The sequence below is a fragment of the Cupressus sempervirens genome, chromosome 1 (assembly GCF_028749045.1).
Source record: "Cupressus sempervirens isolate cs-2001-9-10 chromosome 1, ASM2874904v1, whole genome shotgun sequence".
In the NCBI taxonomy this organism is placed as follows: Eukaryota; Viridiplantae; Streptophyta; class Pinopsida; order Cupressales; family Cupressaceae; genus Cupressus; species Cupressus sempervirens.
The window spans coordinates 530,203,491-530,218,190 of record NC_143118.1 but is presented as its reverse complement, the minus strand read 5'-3'; the positions used below and the strand labels follow the sequence as shown (position 1 = coordinate 530,218,190).

The window sequence follows — 14,700 nt, the reverse complement described above, 5'->3', positions numbered from 1 at the left end:
TTTGACATTTTGGTTTGCATTTCACAAGTGTTTCACTCAAATCCAAGGATACAAAAAAATTCCATAAACCCCTTTTTCGGTCATTTATTGAAATAGAAATTTTATGAAACATACTTCAAGCCAACAAAATCGGTCTATCAACTAACTCCTGATATTTCAGCCCTTTCCATGATGCTTTGAACCCTACTTTGAAGGGAAATAAGAAAAAGATTCATGTTCTAAAATAGAATCCAAAAATTGACCTTTGTGTTGATCAATTTCATTTCATCATTTACTAATATTTTCTCATCCTTGTGCTACATATTTTAACATTTTAAGCCTTATTTTCATTGAAGAGAATTTGAAAATTATTAGAAATCAACAAGGGGCATACTATTTATCAAAATTAAAAAATTATAATTTAAAAGGTGCATTGACACAATAATAAAATTCTTTACCATTTTAGAAAAATCCCACAACATTATTATTACAAATAAATCAATATATACTTATCCAAATTAAACATTGTTGACCATAATGAATTTATGTATCCTCATATATGTTGTTTTCTATTAGGTGTATGACCATTTCAATATTTTAGATGGTGTAGTGCAAGGCAAGAGAATCCCCAAAAGAGATGTCCTAGCCTCCAACAAATAATCACACAACGAAAACAATATAACAATGCAAGATTTGATACCAATTACAACACTTTATTCATAACATAACTGTTTACATGCAATGTGCCTGACTATAAGGTCTTCTGGGTTTTGGCTAAATACAATAGCTATTACAAAAACAGTTATGCAAGATCCCTTAAGATCCAACCCAAACCTTGGCTAGTCCAGATCCACACTTTGGTAGAAACCTCCAAGGAAGATCTAAACTTGTGCTTGCAAGCCCATCAAGCAATCTCCTTGTTTCACAAGCCTCAACTACTAGCCCTTCTTAAAGTTTGCTCGTCTACTTCATCCTCTTCTCCAAGGTGGATGATTCTTTGTAAGACTCCACAAGACCTCCTACTTATACCCAACTAAGTCACAGGTCGGCCTAATATGTTAAAAATTAAATAAACCCTCACATTAAATGCACATTTAAGACACAAGTTTGCTTACAACAAAAACTAAATACATACAACCGAATTATATGCCAAGGTCGGCTTACACTAGGAACCGAACAAACAACTCAGGCAAAGCCCGAACTAAGACATGACCGAGCATTAGAAAATCACTTCCGAGTATCAACAAATCCACCAAGCATAATTGAGCTCACATAAGCATTGTCGAGCTCTAGTATATGCCGAGTCCTCTAGCAACCAAGCCCCTTCATTGACCAAGCTACTCGGTCAATACTGCAACCAAGCATCACTGAGCTCCCAGTGTATGCTGAGTGCCTTCGACGACTGAGCACCTCTTCTTTAACCGAGTAACACTCCAAGTACTCTCCAAAGCAACTACCGAGCATTCCTCCGAGAACTCCAAAGTAGTCATTGAGCAAACCCACGATGCTCCAACATCATTAGATGACTTGTAGAAACATCAATCCCACAACCACATACATGAACCCTTTAATTTCAAAATTGAAATTCATAATTTGGTAGATTCCCACGTATTCTTGTTGTTGTGATTCAATTAAGCACATATTTGCATGATTTGTTGTCATGTGGTTGCATTTAAAGGAATTCATTTGCATCCATTTCACATCCTCTCACATTTAATCATCCTCTCTCATCATAACATTTAGAGTATTTCAAACTTAATGTACTAATTGGAATTTATGTATGTATAGTTATCTTTTGTCTAAGTTTTTAGGTGTTGATAAAGAGATTGTGTCCCAAAGTGACATATGGATAAATTCTTTAAAGATATTTATAAATCATGCAAACATAGAAATGTAATAAAGAAAGAAGCCACCCAAGAACGATATGCATGGATGAAGAATAATCTTTGAAAATGACCAAATCTTAGCATGATAGATATAATTGCAAATGTGAGAACAACCTCAATATCACACGTAAACCTAAGTTTACACTTTGAAACATTACACTAAGAAAAAAATAACATTCATAAATTCTAAATATTGTAAAATCAAACTTCAAAATTTCTATTATAAAATACAATAACTTTAATTTTTCCTATTTTTTACATTTAAAATTTGATTCCAAAATTATAAACATTTATATACCAATTTATGATTAAGATAATCATATGTACTTCAAAATTTGCAAAGTTCATATATACAAATGAATGATGAATTTAGTGCTGAAATATAAAACTATTTAGAATTTAAACGTTTTACAATGCAAGCCAAATTGATCTAAGACCACTGTAATGACATCTCGAGGCTCCTGGAAAGCAATTTCTAAAACATTGTGGTGTATTTCTCTAGAATTCATGATGTCAGATATAATATTATTTACAATTTATGATCTCAGATATAAAATTAGGGGCTTTAAGGGTTTTCAATGAAAGGCAAATTGATCTGAAACTACTGTACTATAAAACATATCCAGAGACTCCTGGAAAGGATTTTCGAAAACATTTAAGATACTTCTCTTTCTCGCTCTCCCGCTGAGAGCATTAGCAGAAGGTTACCATGGACGACAGCTTGTATGACGAATTCGGTAACTACATAGGTCCGGAGATCGACTCCGACGAAGAGTCCGATGGAGAAGAAGATGAGCGAATGCAGGAGCGCGAGGACGAGGAAGAGGGCGGCCACGAGGGCGATGGCGATGAGGCCTGGATTACTCGCGGCGGCGCTCACTCTCCCGAGCGCGAGAATGGGGAAGACTTTGATATGGATATGAAGACGGACATGGAAGGGCAAATCGTCCTTGCGGAGGACAAGAAGTACTACCCCACTGCAGAAGAAGTGTATGGCCAAGGCGTGGAAACCCTGGTGATGGACGAGGATGCACAGCCACTGGAGCAGCCCATCATCAAGCCCCCCAGAAACATTAAGTTCGAGGTGGGCGTGAAGGACTCATCCACTTACGTCTCCACCGATTTCTTGCTCGGCTTGATGTCGAACCCCAAGCTTGTGAGAAATGTTGCTCTAGTCGGACACATTCAGCACGGCAAGACCATGTTCATGGACATGCTGGTCGAGCAGACCCATCACATTTCTACTTTTGATGTCGATAGCGAGAAACATATGAGGTATACGGACACTCGGATTGACGAGCAGGAGCGTCAGATTTCTATCAAGGCGGTTCCCATGTCGCTTGTTTTGGAGGACAGCAATGCAAAATCCTACCTCTGTAATATCATGGATTCCCCCGGCCATGTTAACTTTTCCGACGAGATGACGGCCGCTCTCGCGCTTGCTGATGGCGCTGTGCTAGTTGTCGATGCCGCGGAAGGTGTCATGGTAATTACTTTTAAATCGCTATCACCCTTGGGTTGCCAGTTCTGTAAGGTTTAGCGTTCAGGGTTTTAATTTCTTCTTTCTTGAGCTCAATGTTAGATTTAATATCCCTAAATTTGGTTGAAGTTGATTTGACACAATCTTTAACAGTTGTATTTTACAATGGGAAAATGAAAATATGACCGGTTTTATTGTAGAGTAGCTCGCAAAACCTTACATTTCTGTTTAATTTGAGCTGGAATTATATAGCAGCACGATTCTAAAATATAGCTTCTCCCCACCTCAACCTACAGTAAAACTGAGCAATACACATAGGAACGAAAAAATATTAACTCTTTTACTACCAATAGTTTCCTTCCAAGTGGAATATTTCGTCTTTATTTATATGCTCTATTGCCCCTTTCACCATCAGAAGATTTCAAGATGGTCCTTGAATTTTTTTTTTTTTAACTTGTCCTCTTGGGACATTTTTTTCCCTTGGATCTCTACTATACAAATTTTGTTAGAATGCCATCAGCTCGAGCTTTTCCTCAATTAACTTTCCTTGGTAGTTAGTTGCCGCTTCATCTCTAACACATGCCACAAGGCAAGTTTCTCGTCACATACCACAGCAAATGTCGCTTCTTTCTCAAATGTTTTAAGAACCTGTTGTGCTTGTTGACAATCCCTATTTCTGTCATTACCTCCACATTGGTGATTCTTTGGCACATCTTCCTCTCATTGAAACTTGTACTTTGCAACTTCTTCATTGCTAATGTTTCATTTTTGGCTTCATTAGCTGGATTTGTTACTTTGATTAATTCTTCAATCCCCAGTGAAAGAATTGCTTTATCTTTGATTTCTAACTTCGGTGTTGGTGGTCGACCTCACCTTGTGCAATGCCAAGCCCATCTTTTTTTGCCATGTGCTTCATTGATTCCATTAAGTTTTTCCTTAGACTATGTTTGTGCTCCGTTGTTGTATTATGCCAAAAATCTCTGACTTATTTAGTCTAAACCACGCTGCTTATTTCTTATTGATTGGCATTATTCTCACATTCTTCCTAGTTCAATATATCATATATTGAGCTATTTCCATATTTGGCATCTTCAATGTTGGATTTAACATCCCTAAATTTGGTTGAAGGTGATTTGCCGCAATCTATATAACAGTTATATTTTACAATGGGAAAATGGTAAATATGACCGGTTTTACTGTAGAGCAGCTTGCAAAACTTTGATTCTTTCTGAAGTCTACCTTATATATCTTTTTAAAATTTGAGCTGGAATTATACAGCAGCATGATTCTAAAATACAGTTTCTCCCCACCTCAACCTACAGTAAAACTGAGCAATACACAGAGGGACGGAAAACTATTAACCCTTTTACTACCAATAGTTTCCTTTCAATTGGAATATTCCATCTTTATTTATATGCTTTAATGCCCCTTACACTGTCAGAAGATCTCAAGATGGTCCTTGGATTTTTTTTAGCTTGTCCTCGGGGCATTTTTTTTTCCTTGTATCTCTATACAAATTTTGTTAGAATTTCATCAACTCAAGTTTTACCTCAATTAACTTTCCTTGGCATTTAGTTGCTGCTTCATCTCTAACACATGCCGTAAGGCAAGTATCTTCTCACATACTACAGCAAATGTCGCTTCTTTCTCTAATGTTTTAAGACCTATTGTTCTTGTTGACAATCCCTATTTCTGTCATTGCCCCCACATTGGTGATTCTTTGGCACATCTTCCTCACTGAAATTTTTACTTTGCAACTTCTTTATTGCTGATGCTTCATTTTTGGCTTCATTAGCTGGATTTGTCACCTTGATTAATTCTTCAATTCCCAGTGACAGAATTGCTTTATCTTTGACTTCAAACTTCCATGTCGGTTGTTGACCTCACCCAGTGCAACACCAAGCCCATCATTTTTGTAATGGGCTTCATCGATTTCTTTAAGTTTTTCGTGAGACCCTATGTTTGTGCTCCGTTGTTGTTTTATGCCATACATCTCTGACTTATTTAGTCTAAACTACACTGCTTATTTCTTATTGATTGACATTCTTTTCACATTCTTCCTTGTTCAATATATCATTTATTGAGCTACTTGCATATTTGGCATCTTCAATATCTTAATTCTAATTGGCCTTGCTTGGTGTAAAGTCATTGTGGCTAATATTCCTGCCATCAGTATTTCAAGATTTAAATGAACAATGTCTTTTCCTTTAGATTCATACGATGTCGTTTTTGAATTTTCTTAATGGGTATTAGTGCAATCTGAGATATGCTCTGAACTTTTGCATGGCATTTGAGACACTTATGTTAGAAATAGGGAATACTGAGAGGTGGGGTGAATGAGTATTATACAAACTTTTGTCACCAACTGGATATTATTTATTACTTTGGACCATGCATAAGAAAGTAAACAAGTAATGCTGAACAGTAAGAGTAACCATGCACAAATAGAACTCATAACACCATATTTTGTTAACTAGAGAAACTTTGGCCAAGGGGAAACCCCGGTGGGAATGATGCCCACAAAGATATACTGATATATATATTCCTTGTTGGAGGATGGACCTTGTTAGGAGTTTACAAACACATTCAGTATATAAGAGTCCTTGTTAGGAGACTTTGAATCCTTGTTAGGAGATTCCAACCCTGTTAGGAGTTGTACAATGGATGCAAGAAGAGCTCACTGCCCAAACATGCACTCTCAATTACAAGAAGACCTCACTGCCCAAACAAGTAATTTATCCTCTAAGTTCCTCAAATACAGAAGTATAGATGCTGTGCCTTTTTTTAGCTGATCTCTGACCATAGCTCGATCTCGGATCACAAAATCAGGTTATCAGAAATTCGCTTCTGCATATGATACAAAACTTTGCATTCACAACTTTCGCATATATTTTCACAAATTGCTTCACAAAAATCTTACAAAATCGCTTTCAAAAACTTCCACATAATTTCGCAAGATGTCTTTGCATAAATACCATGCTTTTTCACAAATTGTTGCTAGGTCGGCTAAGAGCAAAATATACTTTTCCAACTTAGAGTAAACATCTAGTATGTCGTCCCTAATTGGTCAAGTAATTATTTTGTAAACAAAATAATTCCTTTACCTTTCATTCCACTGTAAATCTTACATATCTCTTTTCTGTATTGTTCGTACTGATGTCTGAGGTTATACACATCATCGTCAATATGTATATTTTTCCCATATATCTTCTCTTTCAAGAATAACATTGTATAAACAAGTTATACATAAAACAATACACTGCTGTAAACTATTTTCATACTCAGACAATTTTCTGAGTACCAAAAAGTTAAGTATCTTTATTTCTGAGGTTTACTATAAGCATGTACATCATGTGTTGTTATTAATGACAACATTTACATATCTACATATAGCCAATTGTCAACAACTTACACATGATGTAAAAATGTTCACTTCTTTGCTAAGCCTTGGAGAAAATCTCTTTATTTTCAAGTGGTACCTGTTCGATTGGCTCAATGAATATGATTTATGTAACTGGTAGTATTCCAGTTGGTGATATCTTTATGTTCAAACCCACTCATCTTTCTTTCATCAGTTACCTACAATGTTCATTACCTTTGGCAACCCCAACATGCACTTTTGTTGATTGTTGGCATCCTCCTTGCTTACATTCATGATGTTAATTTTGGTCTCTCCTTAGCTTATTCTTTCTTGTTGTGATTCTTCTCCACTAGTTCACTTTTTAGATTCACCATTGGCATTCCAATCTCTTCATTCAATTCCCTTTATGACAGTCAACAAAACAGCTAACCTTTTTCTTACGTTCCACAACCATTGGTCATCTGTGGGACAAGATAAAGATGGAAAGCATGCGGGGTTTAAACATAGTAACACAGGGAAGCGTCCCCCCACTTTTTGTCCCACGTCCTAGAGACTTTAACACAGCGAAGACTTGGGGACTCTGTCCCCTCGTCCCGAGCAGCACCATCAGATTCCGCCACCTTCACCAAGAATGGGGGACATCCGGGTGTTGACTATTTGCAGATTCGACTATTTATGTTTAATGTTTGATGTTCCAATTCAATGCAATTTTCAAGTATTTACTTTTTTACATCTTTATATCTTATATTGCAATACATATTTTCATAACTAGTATTTTAAGTACCATATATATCCCCTCTTCTGTTCCCCGCTGCTGTCCCCCCACCGTCCCCAAATTAAGGCCCCTCTTTCCCCCCGTCCCAAAAACTTATCCCCTCGTTCCACTGCCCCCCGTCCCCTAGGGCGGTGTAACTATGGGTTTAAATTACAAGGGAAGCTCCTTTCATTAGATTCTGTTCATTTGTATCTGACAATGTTTACCAGATTTCATTTGGGATTTTTATTATTTAACAGTCAATGAAGACAACTAACATGCAAAACAATAATTTGTTTTAGTGCACAAGACTTAGGCTAAAATAGCATCTAATCACTTCATGCAAAAGATATGATTTTGATGATACAAACATATATATACCAATTTCTGAATGGATCGCTAAATATAGAAACTATGTGCTCATAATAAAATGATAAATTCCCGAACCAAACCACAAAACTACAAAATTCAGAAAATTAGAGAACAAGTAGTGAAGTATTAATCAAATACCATTCACACAAGTAACATTCAAATAAAATCTGAACTCAGAACCTATGTTTCTCTTAACTTGCAATTTTTTTAAACACAAGATTGCAAAGGAGTTTGAACAATGAAATTGCACCTACTTTAACAAAAAATAGATGACATAATGCGCAAAGCAACTCATTTCTATGATTTGCAATTGTTTTTGAAACCTTGTGCGTTATCTTATCACTTTTCCTTTCTTATTTCCATCACGTATTCGAAATTAGAATGGCTTGCAAAATTGTATTAACATAGCTGTCACCGAGTTAAAAATTTGAAGTAATTAATTTGAAAAAAAATCTTTAGAAAATCCACAAATAAATTCTTCATTATCACCAAAATTAGGTCACTTTTGAGAAATGACCTTTTGAAAGCCTAGTTTGCTAGTCTGGTGTTGAGACCGCAGTAGCTTTATCTGCATTTTCTTGGTTCTGTACACCTGATACTATATCACACTTTTTTCATTTAGGTCTGGTAGATTTACATTTTGAATTCATTCCTCATGTGTTGATGGCACACTCATTTCCCACAAACATTTTATTGTAGTTTAGTTTGTTCTTCTTTGTATGCATATATTATTTTAGCCAATCCCATTAGGTTACTAACTCTGTCCATATTGAATCTACTCACATTGGCCAAAGATTTTTAGTTTATGTGAAGAATGATTTCTCCTCCTTGATAACACCCTTCAATGATGAGTCAAGACTATAAACAACATTACCTAACATTTTGTGCCTTAATTTAAAAAAAAAAAACCTTAGCTAAGGACCTTAGATAAGATGGTTACTCTCACCTTCAATATTTCTTCCTCAAACTTGCTGAGCTTCATTCCTCTCAATAGAGGAATCAGTTTGATGCTTAAAAATGCAGACTCTTATCAACGTTTTCATCTTAATCACTGCCATATCTTTCAAGTATAATTTATATATAATTTATATTTTGCATGTGTGTCAATATGTAAATGATTGAATATCCTTGAAATATGAGAGCATCAGATTTATTTTCTCATGTACAGTAAAAAACTACTATAGATATTTTAAATACAGATATCTATCTAAGAGACAGATGTTGAGAGAGATCAGTCTCGAGTCATCTATGTTTTAACTGTTATAGAGAACGAGTAGGTGCCAAATTGATATCTCTTGGCATCTATAGATAGTTTGTTGGCATCTTTAGATAGACATATTTAAGATATCTATGCTACTAGGAAATTAGACGTATTTAAGATATCTATGCTAGTAGGAAATTAAACTATAGGATAAAAATAACTTATACAACAAACCTTTTACCCAGCAAATCTTGATCAACAGAAGATTTCATCCATGTATCCATTTCTTATCTTTTTAAAGTAGTTTTTAAGTCAAATAAATGTTTAAGCAAAAAGCTATAGGATTGTGCACCCGTCAAATGCTTTGGAGACCCGGTCTATTTTGATTCATACATAACATGTCTATTTCTTTTATTGAAACAAGTGATGCATTAATTATTATTACAGAATTTGAATTGATCCACTATTAGAGTCTTGTTCAATAATGTTTATATAAAAGTTTGGAGAATGCTGCTGCTGTCATCTTGTACTCATAAACTATATGAACTCTAAAGTAAAATATTGGCCTTGTGTATTATGCTACTTATGCAGTCTTTTGAACTCAGTTTTTTGTGTTTAATGTTGGTTGTTACTGTTTATTGTTTTATATTAAGGCTTTTTGTTAATCTTTATTCTTATTTTCTGTTTCTGGCAAAACATCCTGACAGTCTGATTGCACTGTGATCTTAGACTCTTACCTGTGAATTGATTGTTTTGACGTTCTCTTGATTTTTCTGAACAGGTTAATACTGAAAGGGCTATTCGCCATGCTATACAAGAAAGGCTTCCAATAGTTGTCGTTATCAACAAGGTACATATTTGTTAGGGTCTTATTAACTGCATAGTGCTTTAGTATTCTAAACTTGCTTGTAATAAAAACTTTTGCATTGCACAGGTGGATCGATTGATCACAGAGCTAAAATTGCCACCAACAGATGCTTATCACAAGTTAAAGCACACTTTAGAAGATATCAATCACTTGATCACTACATTCTCATCTGGAGCAGGGGGCTCCCAATTAGTTGATCCAACAATTGGGAATGTTTGTTTTGCTAGTGCCACTGCAGGATGGTCTTTCACCTTACAATCATTTGCTAAGATTTATGTAAAACTCTATGGAGTTCCATTTGATGCAACCCGTTTTGCATCCCGTTTGTGGGGAGATATGTATTTTCATCCAGATATCAGAGCCTTCAAAAAGAAACCTCCTGCAACAGGAGGTGAGAGGTCATTTGTGCAGTTCATTCTTGAACCATTATATAAAATTTACAGTCAAGTGATTGGCGAACACAGAAAGAGTGTGGAGACTACTCTAGCTGAGCTAGGGGTGACACTTAGCAATGCAGCATACAAACGTAATGTAAGGCCATTATTGAGAATGGCTTGCAGTTCTATATTTGGGTCTGCAACTGGATTCACAGATATGCTAGTTCAACATATTCCTTCTGCAAAGGATGCTGCAGCCAAAAAGATAGAGCATATATACACAGGTCCGCAAGACACATCAATTGCTCAAGCTATGAAAAATTGTGACCCTGGAGGTCCTCTTATGGTCAATGTAACCAAGTTATATCCAAAAGCTGATTGCAGTGTTTTTGATTCTTTTGGTAGGGTGTATAGTGGTACCATCCAAACAGGTCAAACTGTACGAGTACTAGGAGAGGGATATTCTCCTGATGATGAGGAGGACATGGCTATCAAGGAAGTGACTAAATTATGGGTATATCAAGCTCGATATCGAATACCTATAAGCAAAGCACCTGCTGGGTCCTGGGTTTTGATAGAGGGTGTGGATGCTTCTATTATGAAGACAGCAACGCTCTGTCCTGAGTATCTTGATGAAGATGTTTTTATTTTCCATCCTTTACGGTTTAACACACTATCAGTTGTGAAAACAGCAACTGAACCTTTGAATCCAAGTGAATTGCCTAAGATGGTAGAAGGGCTTCGTAAAATCAGCAAGAGTTATCCCTTAGCCATAACAAAGGTGGAGGAGTCAGGTGAACATACTATTTTGGGTACTGGTGAGATCTATTTGGACTCTATTATGAAGGACCTAAGGGAACTTTATTCAGAAGTTGAAGTGAAGGTTTGTTGTCTTTTCATTTATAATTAAGTCGATTCCACAAAAATGTGTTAGCTGATTCTAGCAGAAAATGTGAAATCCAGACAACAAATGAAGTCTACAATTAACTTGAATACTATTCTTTTGTTTCCTAAAGCTAACATGCTTTAATGTTTGGTTTGTAGGTGGCTGATCCAGTGGTTTCCTTCTGTGAAACTGTGGTTGAATCATCTTCAATGAAATGTTTTGCAGAAACACCTAACAAGAAAAATAAGATTACCATGGTGAGATTTGCAGAGACTATAGTTGGATGTTATTGATTTAAACCAGAACTGTAAGTGTGGGTACTAGGTGGAATTTACTGATTTAAAACACAAAACTCTAACATGCAGTTTATATGCTTGTTTCAGCTTGCAGAACCACTTGAAAAAGGTTTGGCAGAGGATATAGAAAATGGTGTGGTAAGCATAGATTGGCCAAGGAAGAAGTTGGGTGATTTTTTCCAGAGTAAATATGATTGGGATTTGCTTGCAGCTCGTTCGATATGGGCATTTGGACCAGATAAGCAGGTAAGTGGTGGTTTCTTAAATTTTATTCAGATGAGGTGTATTGTGAGTACATACTAACTAGTACTGTGTATGTTCAGGGTCCAAACATACTTCTCGATGACACGCTTCCGAGTGAAGTCGACAAAAGCTTACTGAACTCTGTTAAGGACTCAATTGTGCAAGGGTGAGAATGCATTATTCAATTGTGTTTTCATGTGACATGTTTCATGATATTTGGTTCTTCATGTTAGTACTTCAATTTTCAATTTTTTGTATGGCAGATTTCAATGGGGTGCCCGAGAGGGTCCTCTCTGTGATGAACCCATTCGTAATGTCAAGTTCAAAATTCTGGATGCAACAATAGCACAAGAGCCTTTACATCGTGGTGGTGGTCAGATAATTCCTACTGCTAGACGAGTTGCTTATTCTGCTTTTCTAATGGCTAGCCCACGTTTAATGGAGCCAGTGTATTATGTAGAGGTTGGTCAAGGACAAGAACATTTTGTGTTCTGTTAATTTCCTAGCCTATGGCTCATTTGATGGTATCTTTTGGTTTTTGACTAGTTTATGTTTCTCTATATAATTTCAGATCCAAACTCCTGCTGACTGTATCTCTGCAATCTATACGGTGCTGTCCCGTAGGCGAGGGCATGTCACAGCTGATGAAGCAAAGCCTGGAACACCATCATATATTGTTAAGGTTAGAACTCTAACAGCAATGTATTTTATTCTTCACATTTTCATATTTAATATTTGCATGACTCCCTTGTTCACTGAGTTGAGTGGTAAAATGCATGAAAATAAGTTTTTATTTCTTTACTTTTTTTAATAAAAGATATGATGAACGCTATTCTTGTTTGGTCACTAGTTTTGTATTGTTCATTAACAATGTTGTCCTTTGTTGTATTTTGCAGGCTTTTTTACCAGTTATAGAGTCCTTTGGTTTTGAGACAGATTTAAGATACCATACACAGGGGCAAGCATTTTGTCTTTCCGTCTTTGATCACTGGTCCATAGTGCCTGGAGATCCACTAGACAAGTCTGTTGTGTTACGACCATTGGAACCTGCACCCGTTCAGCATCTTGCACGTGAGTTTATGGTGAAAACTAGGAGGAGAAAGGTAAATGTTTTTGCGCAAAAACAACACTTAAAAATAACAATTCTTAATGCTATTTATTTTTTAAGGGTATGCGTTATTTTAGGAGGCATGTGCTTATGCTGCTCGCTCTTTGTTTGCCAGGGTATGAGTGAGGATGTGAGTATTAACAAGTTTTTCGATGACCCTATGTTGCTCGAAATGGCAAGACAAGATGCTGATTTTCAGCAGATCTTGTAGGCAAATTGAACAATTGAGTTTTATTAAATTTGGGAATAGCTGCTTTATGGACTCTTGATAGAGGTCTGGTGCAGATGATCTGCTTCCATTGCCTATATGTAACATGTATGTGCCATTAAAATGGTGCTCATTCCGGTGAAATCCAAAGTATAATGCGGAGGAAAAATAACTGTATAATACAACTTATTAATGTGCATTACATTAACCATTGATGCAGTTGGCATTTGTTGATTTTTGATTTTCTTGGTAATGATGCTGGTTTTGCTGAAGGTCTCAAGGTCTGTGGATGTTCAACACATTTCTTGCCCACATGTTGAGCTGAATCCTCTAATAGCTTAACCAACAATAAATGTTTCAATTTTCCAATAATGAGGAGGTAAAGCTACAAGCAATGATGTATCTTATCAACGGTAACCATAACCAATAATTCATGAATGGATAATAGAATTGAACTACTAACTAATATTATCATTTTTTGTTTTTTGACGTGCATATAAAGAAGTGAAATTTGTCAACAATTAAGATAGAATTGTATATGCTTGACTGAATAACTAAAGACGTAGAGAGGTCATGTGATTTATTTTGCATAATGTACGGTCTCCAGGTCTAATGATTTTAAGCTATGCACATTTTTTTTGCCAATGTCTTACCGGATTGGAGATCATGTATGAACATCAATCAAATAATAGTTTTTAGATGCATTGTTCAATTTACATTAATGAGTGCCTTTGGAATCCCCAGGAATGATGATGAATAGGTTTTGAATATCGGCATGTGTTTTTCAATTTATGCATTTTGACATTAGAATAGTTTAAACATCTGTAACATATGGATCCAGAAGTGTCAAAAGATTACATCATATCAGAAAAGCCTCCAAAAGGTTTCTAAGAAAGACTTTGCCCTCCTCATAAATACAATTACAAAATGGGGGTGAAGATACAATAGTAACTTTCAGCAGATATATGCACTTTATATAATCTATGCAACCGTCCATTTGAGAGAGTTTACTAGAGAGTCTTCAACTAAGACATGAACACCAAAAAAAAGCGAGTTTATCAGGGGTCAATTGCCCCAACCATCATTAGAAGTGAAAGCATTGACCATTGCAACATCATTATCTGCTAATAGACCATCTGGTTTAATAGAGCTACCCATATTAGGATCAGTTTCCAAGCAAGCAGTACTTCTTCCATGATCTTCTTTGATGCTGAAATCTTATATCATCATATTTAAGTGTTAAAGTTCCTCAGGATCTAGCAGAGATTTGTGTTGGTTCAACCGTTCAAGTACTGGATGACCCTAACATCATCTTTAACCATAAGAACAGATCCTTCCCAGACAAGCATCATAAACAGGCTCATAGAGAGCTCCATAGCGAGAGAAACCTGAGACATAATAAAAAATGAGTGAGTTTAAGCTCTGGCCTTCTGTTGGAAAACCTCTCCATTCTTTTCCCTCCACAAAAACCAAAGTATTTCACCGGACAATATTGGCCAAAATTTATTAAGCTTAAGATCAAAGAGCTCAAAGTAACTAGCAAGAAGTTCACTCGAAGAGATACCAGGATGACTATTAGTATTCCATAAGACATGAGAACCCAAGAAAATGGACCAAAATTTTCGGGCAATTTTACATTAAAAAGACAAATGCCCAACGGATTCAATATTAGAACAATAAC

General features: G+C 36.0%; 1 protein-coding gene across 1 annotated transcript; it reads left to right on the top strand.

The window, feature by feature from the left end:
* The first annotated feature begins 2,277 nt into the window (after positions 1-2,277).
* On the top strand, positions 2,278-13,238 carry LOC149578553 (110 kDa U5 small nuclear ribonucleoprotein component CLO-like). The gene is made up of 10 exons (XM_089829793.1): positions 2,278-3,351; positions 9,815-9,883; positions 9,968-11,161; positions 11,323-11,421; positions 11,548-11,706; positions 11,784-11,869; positions 11,967-12,165; positions 12,275-12,385; positions 12,600-12,806; positions 12,927-13,238. The coding sequence occupies exons 1-10, from the start codon at positions 2,575-2,577 to the stop codon at positions 13,020-13,022; spliced, it is 2,997 nt and encodes a 998-aa protein (XP_089685919.1). The 5' UTR covers positions 2,278-2,574; the 3' UTR covers positions 13,023-13,238.
* Positions 13,239-14,700: the final 1,462 nt, after the last annotated feature.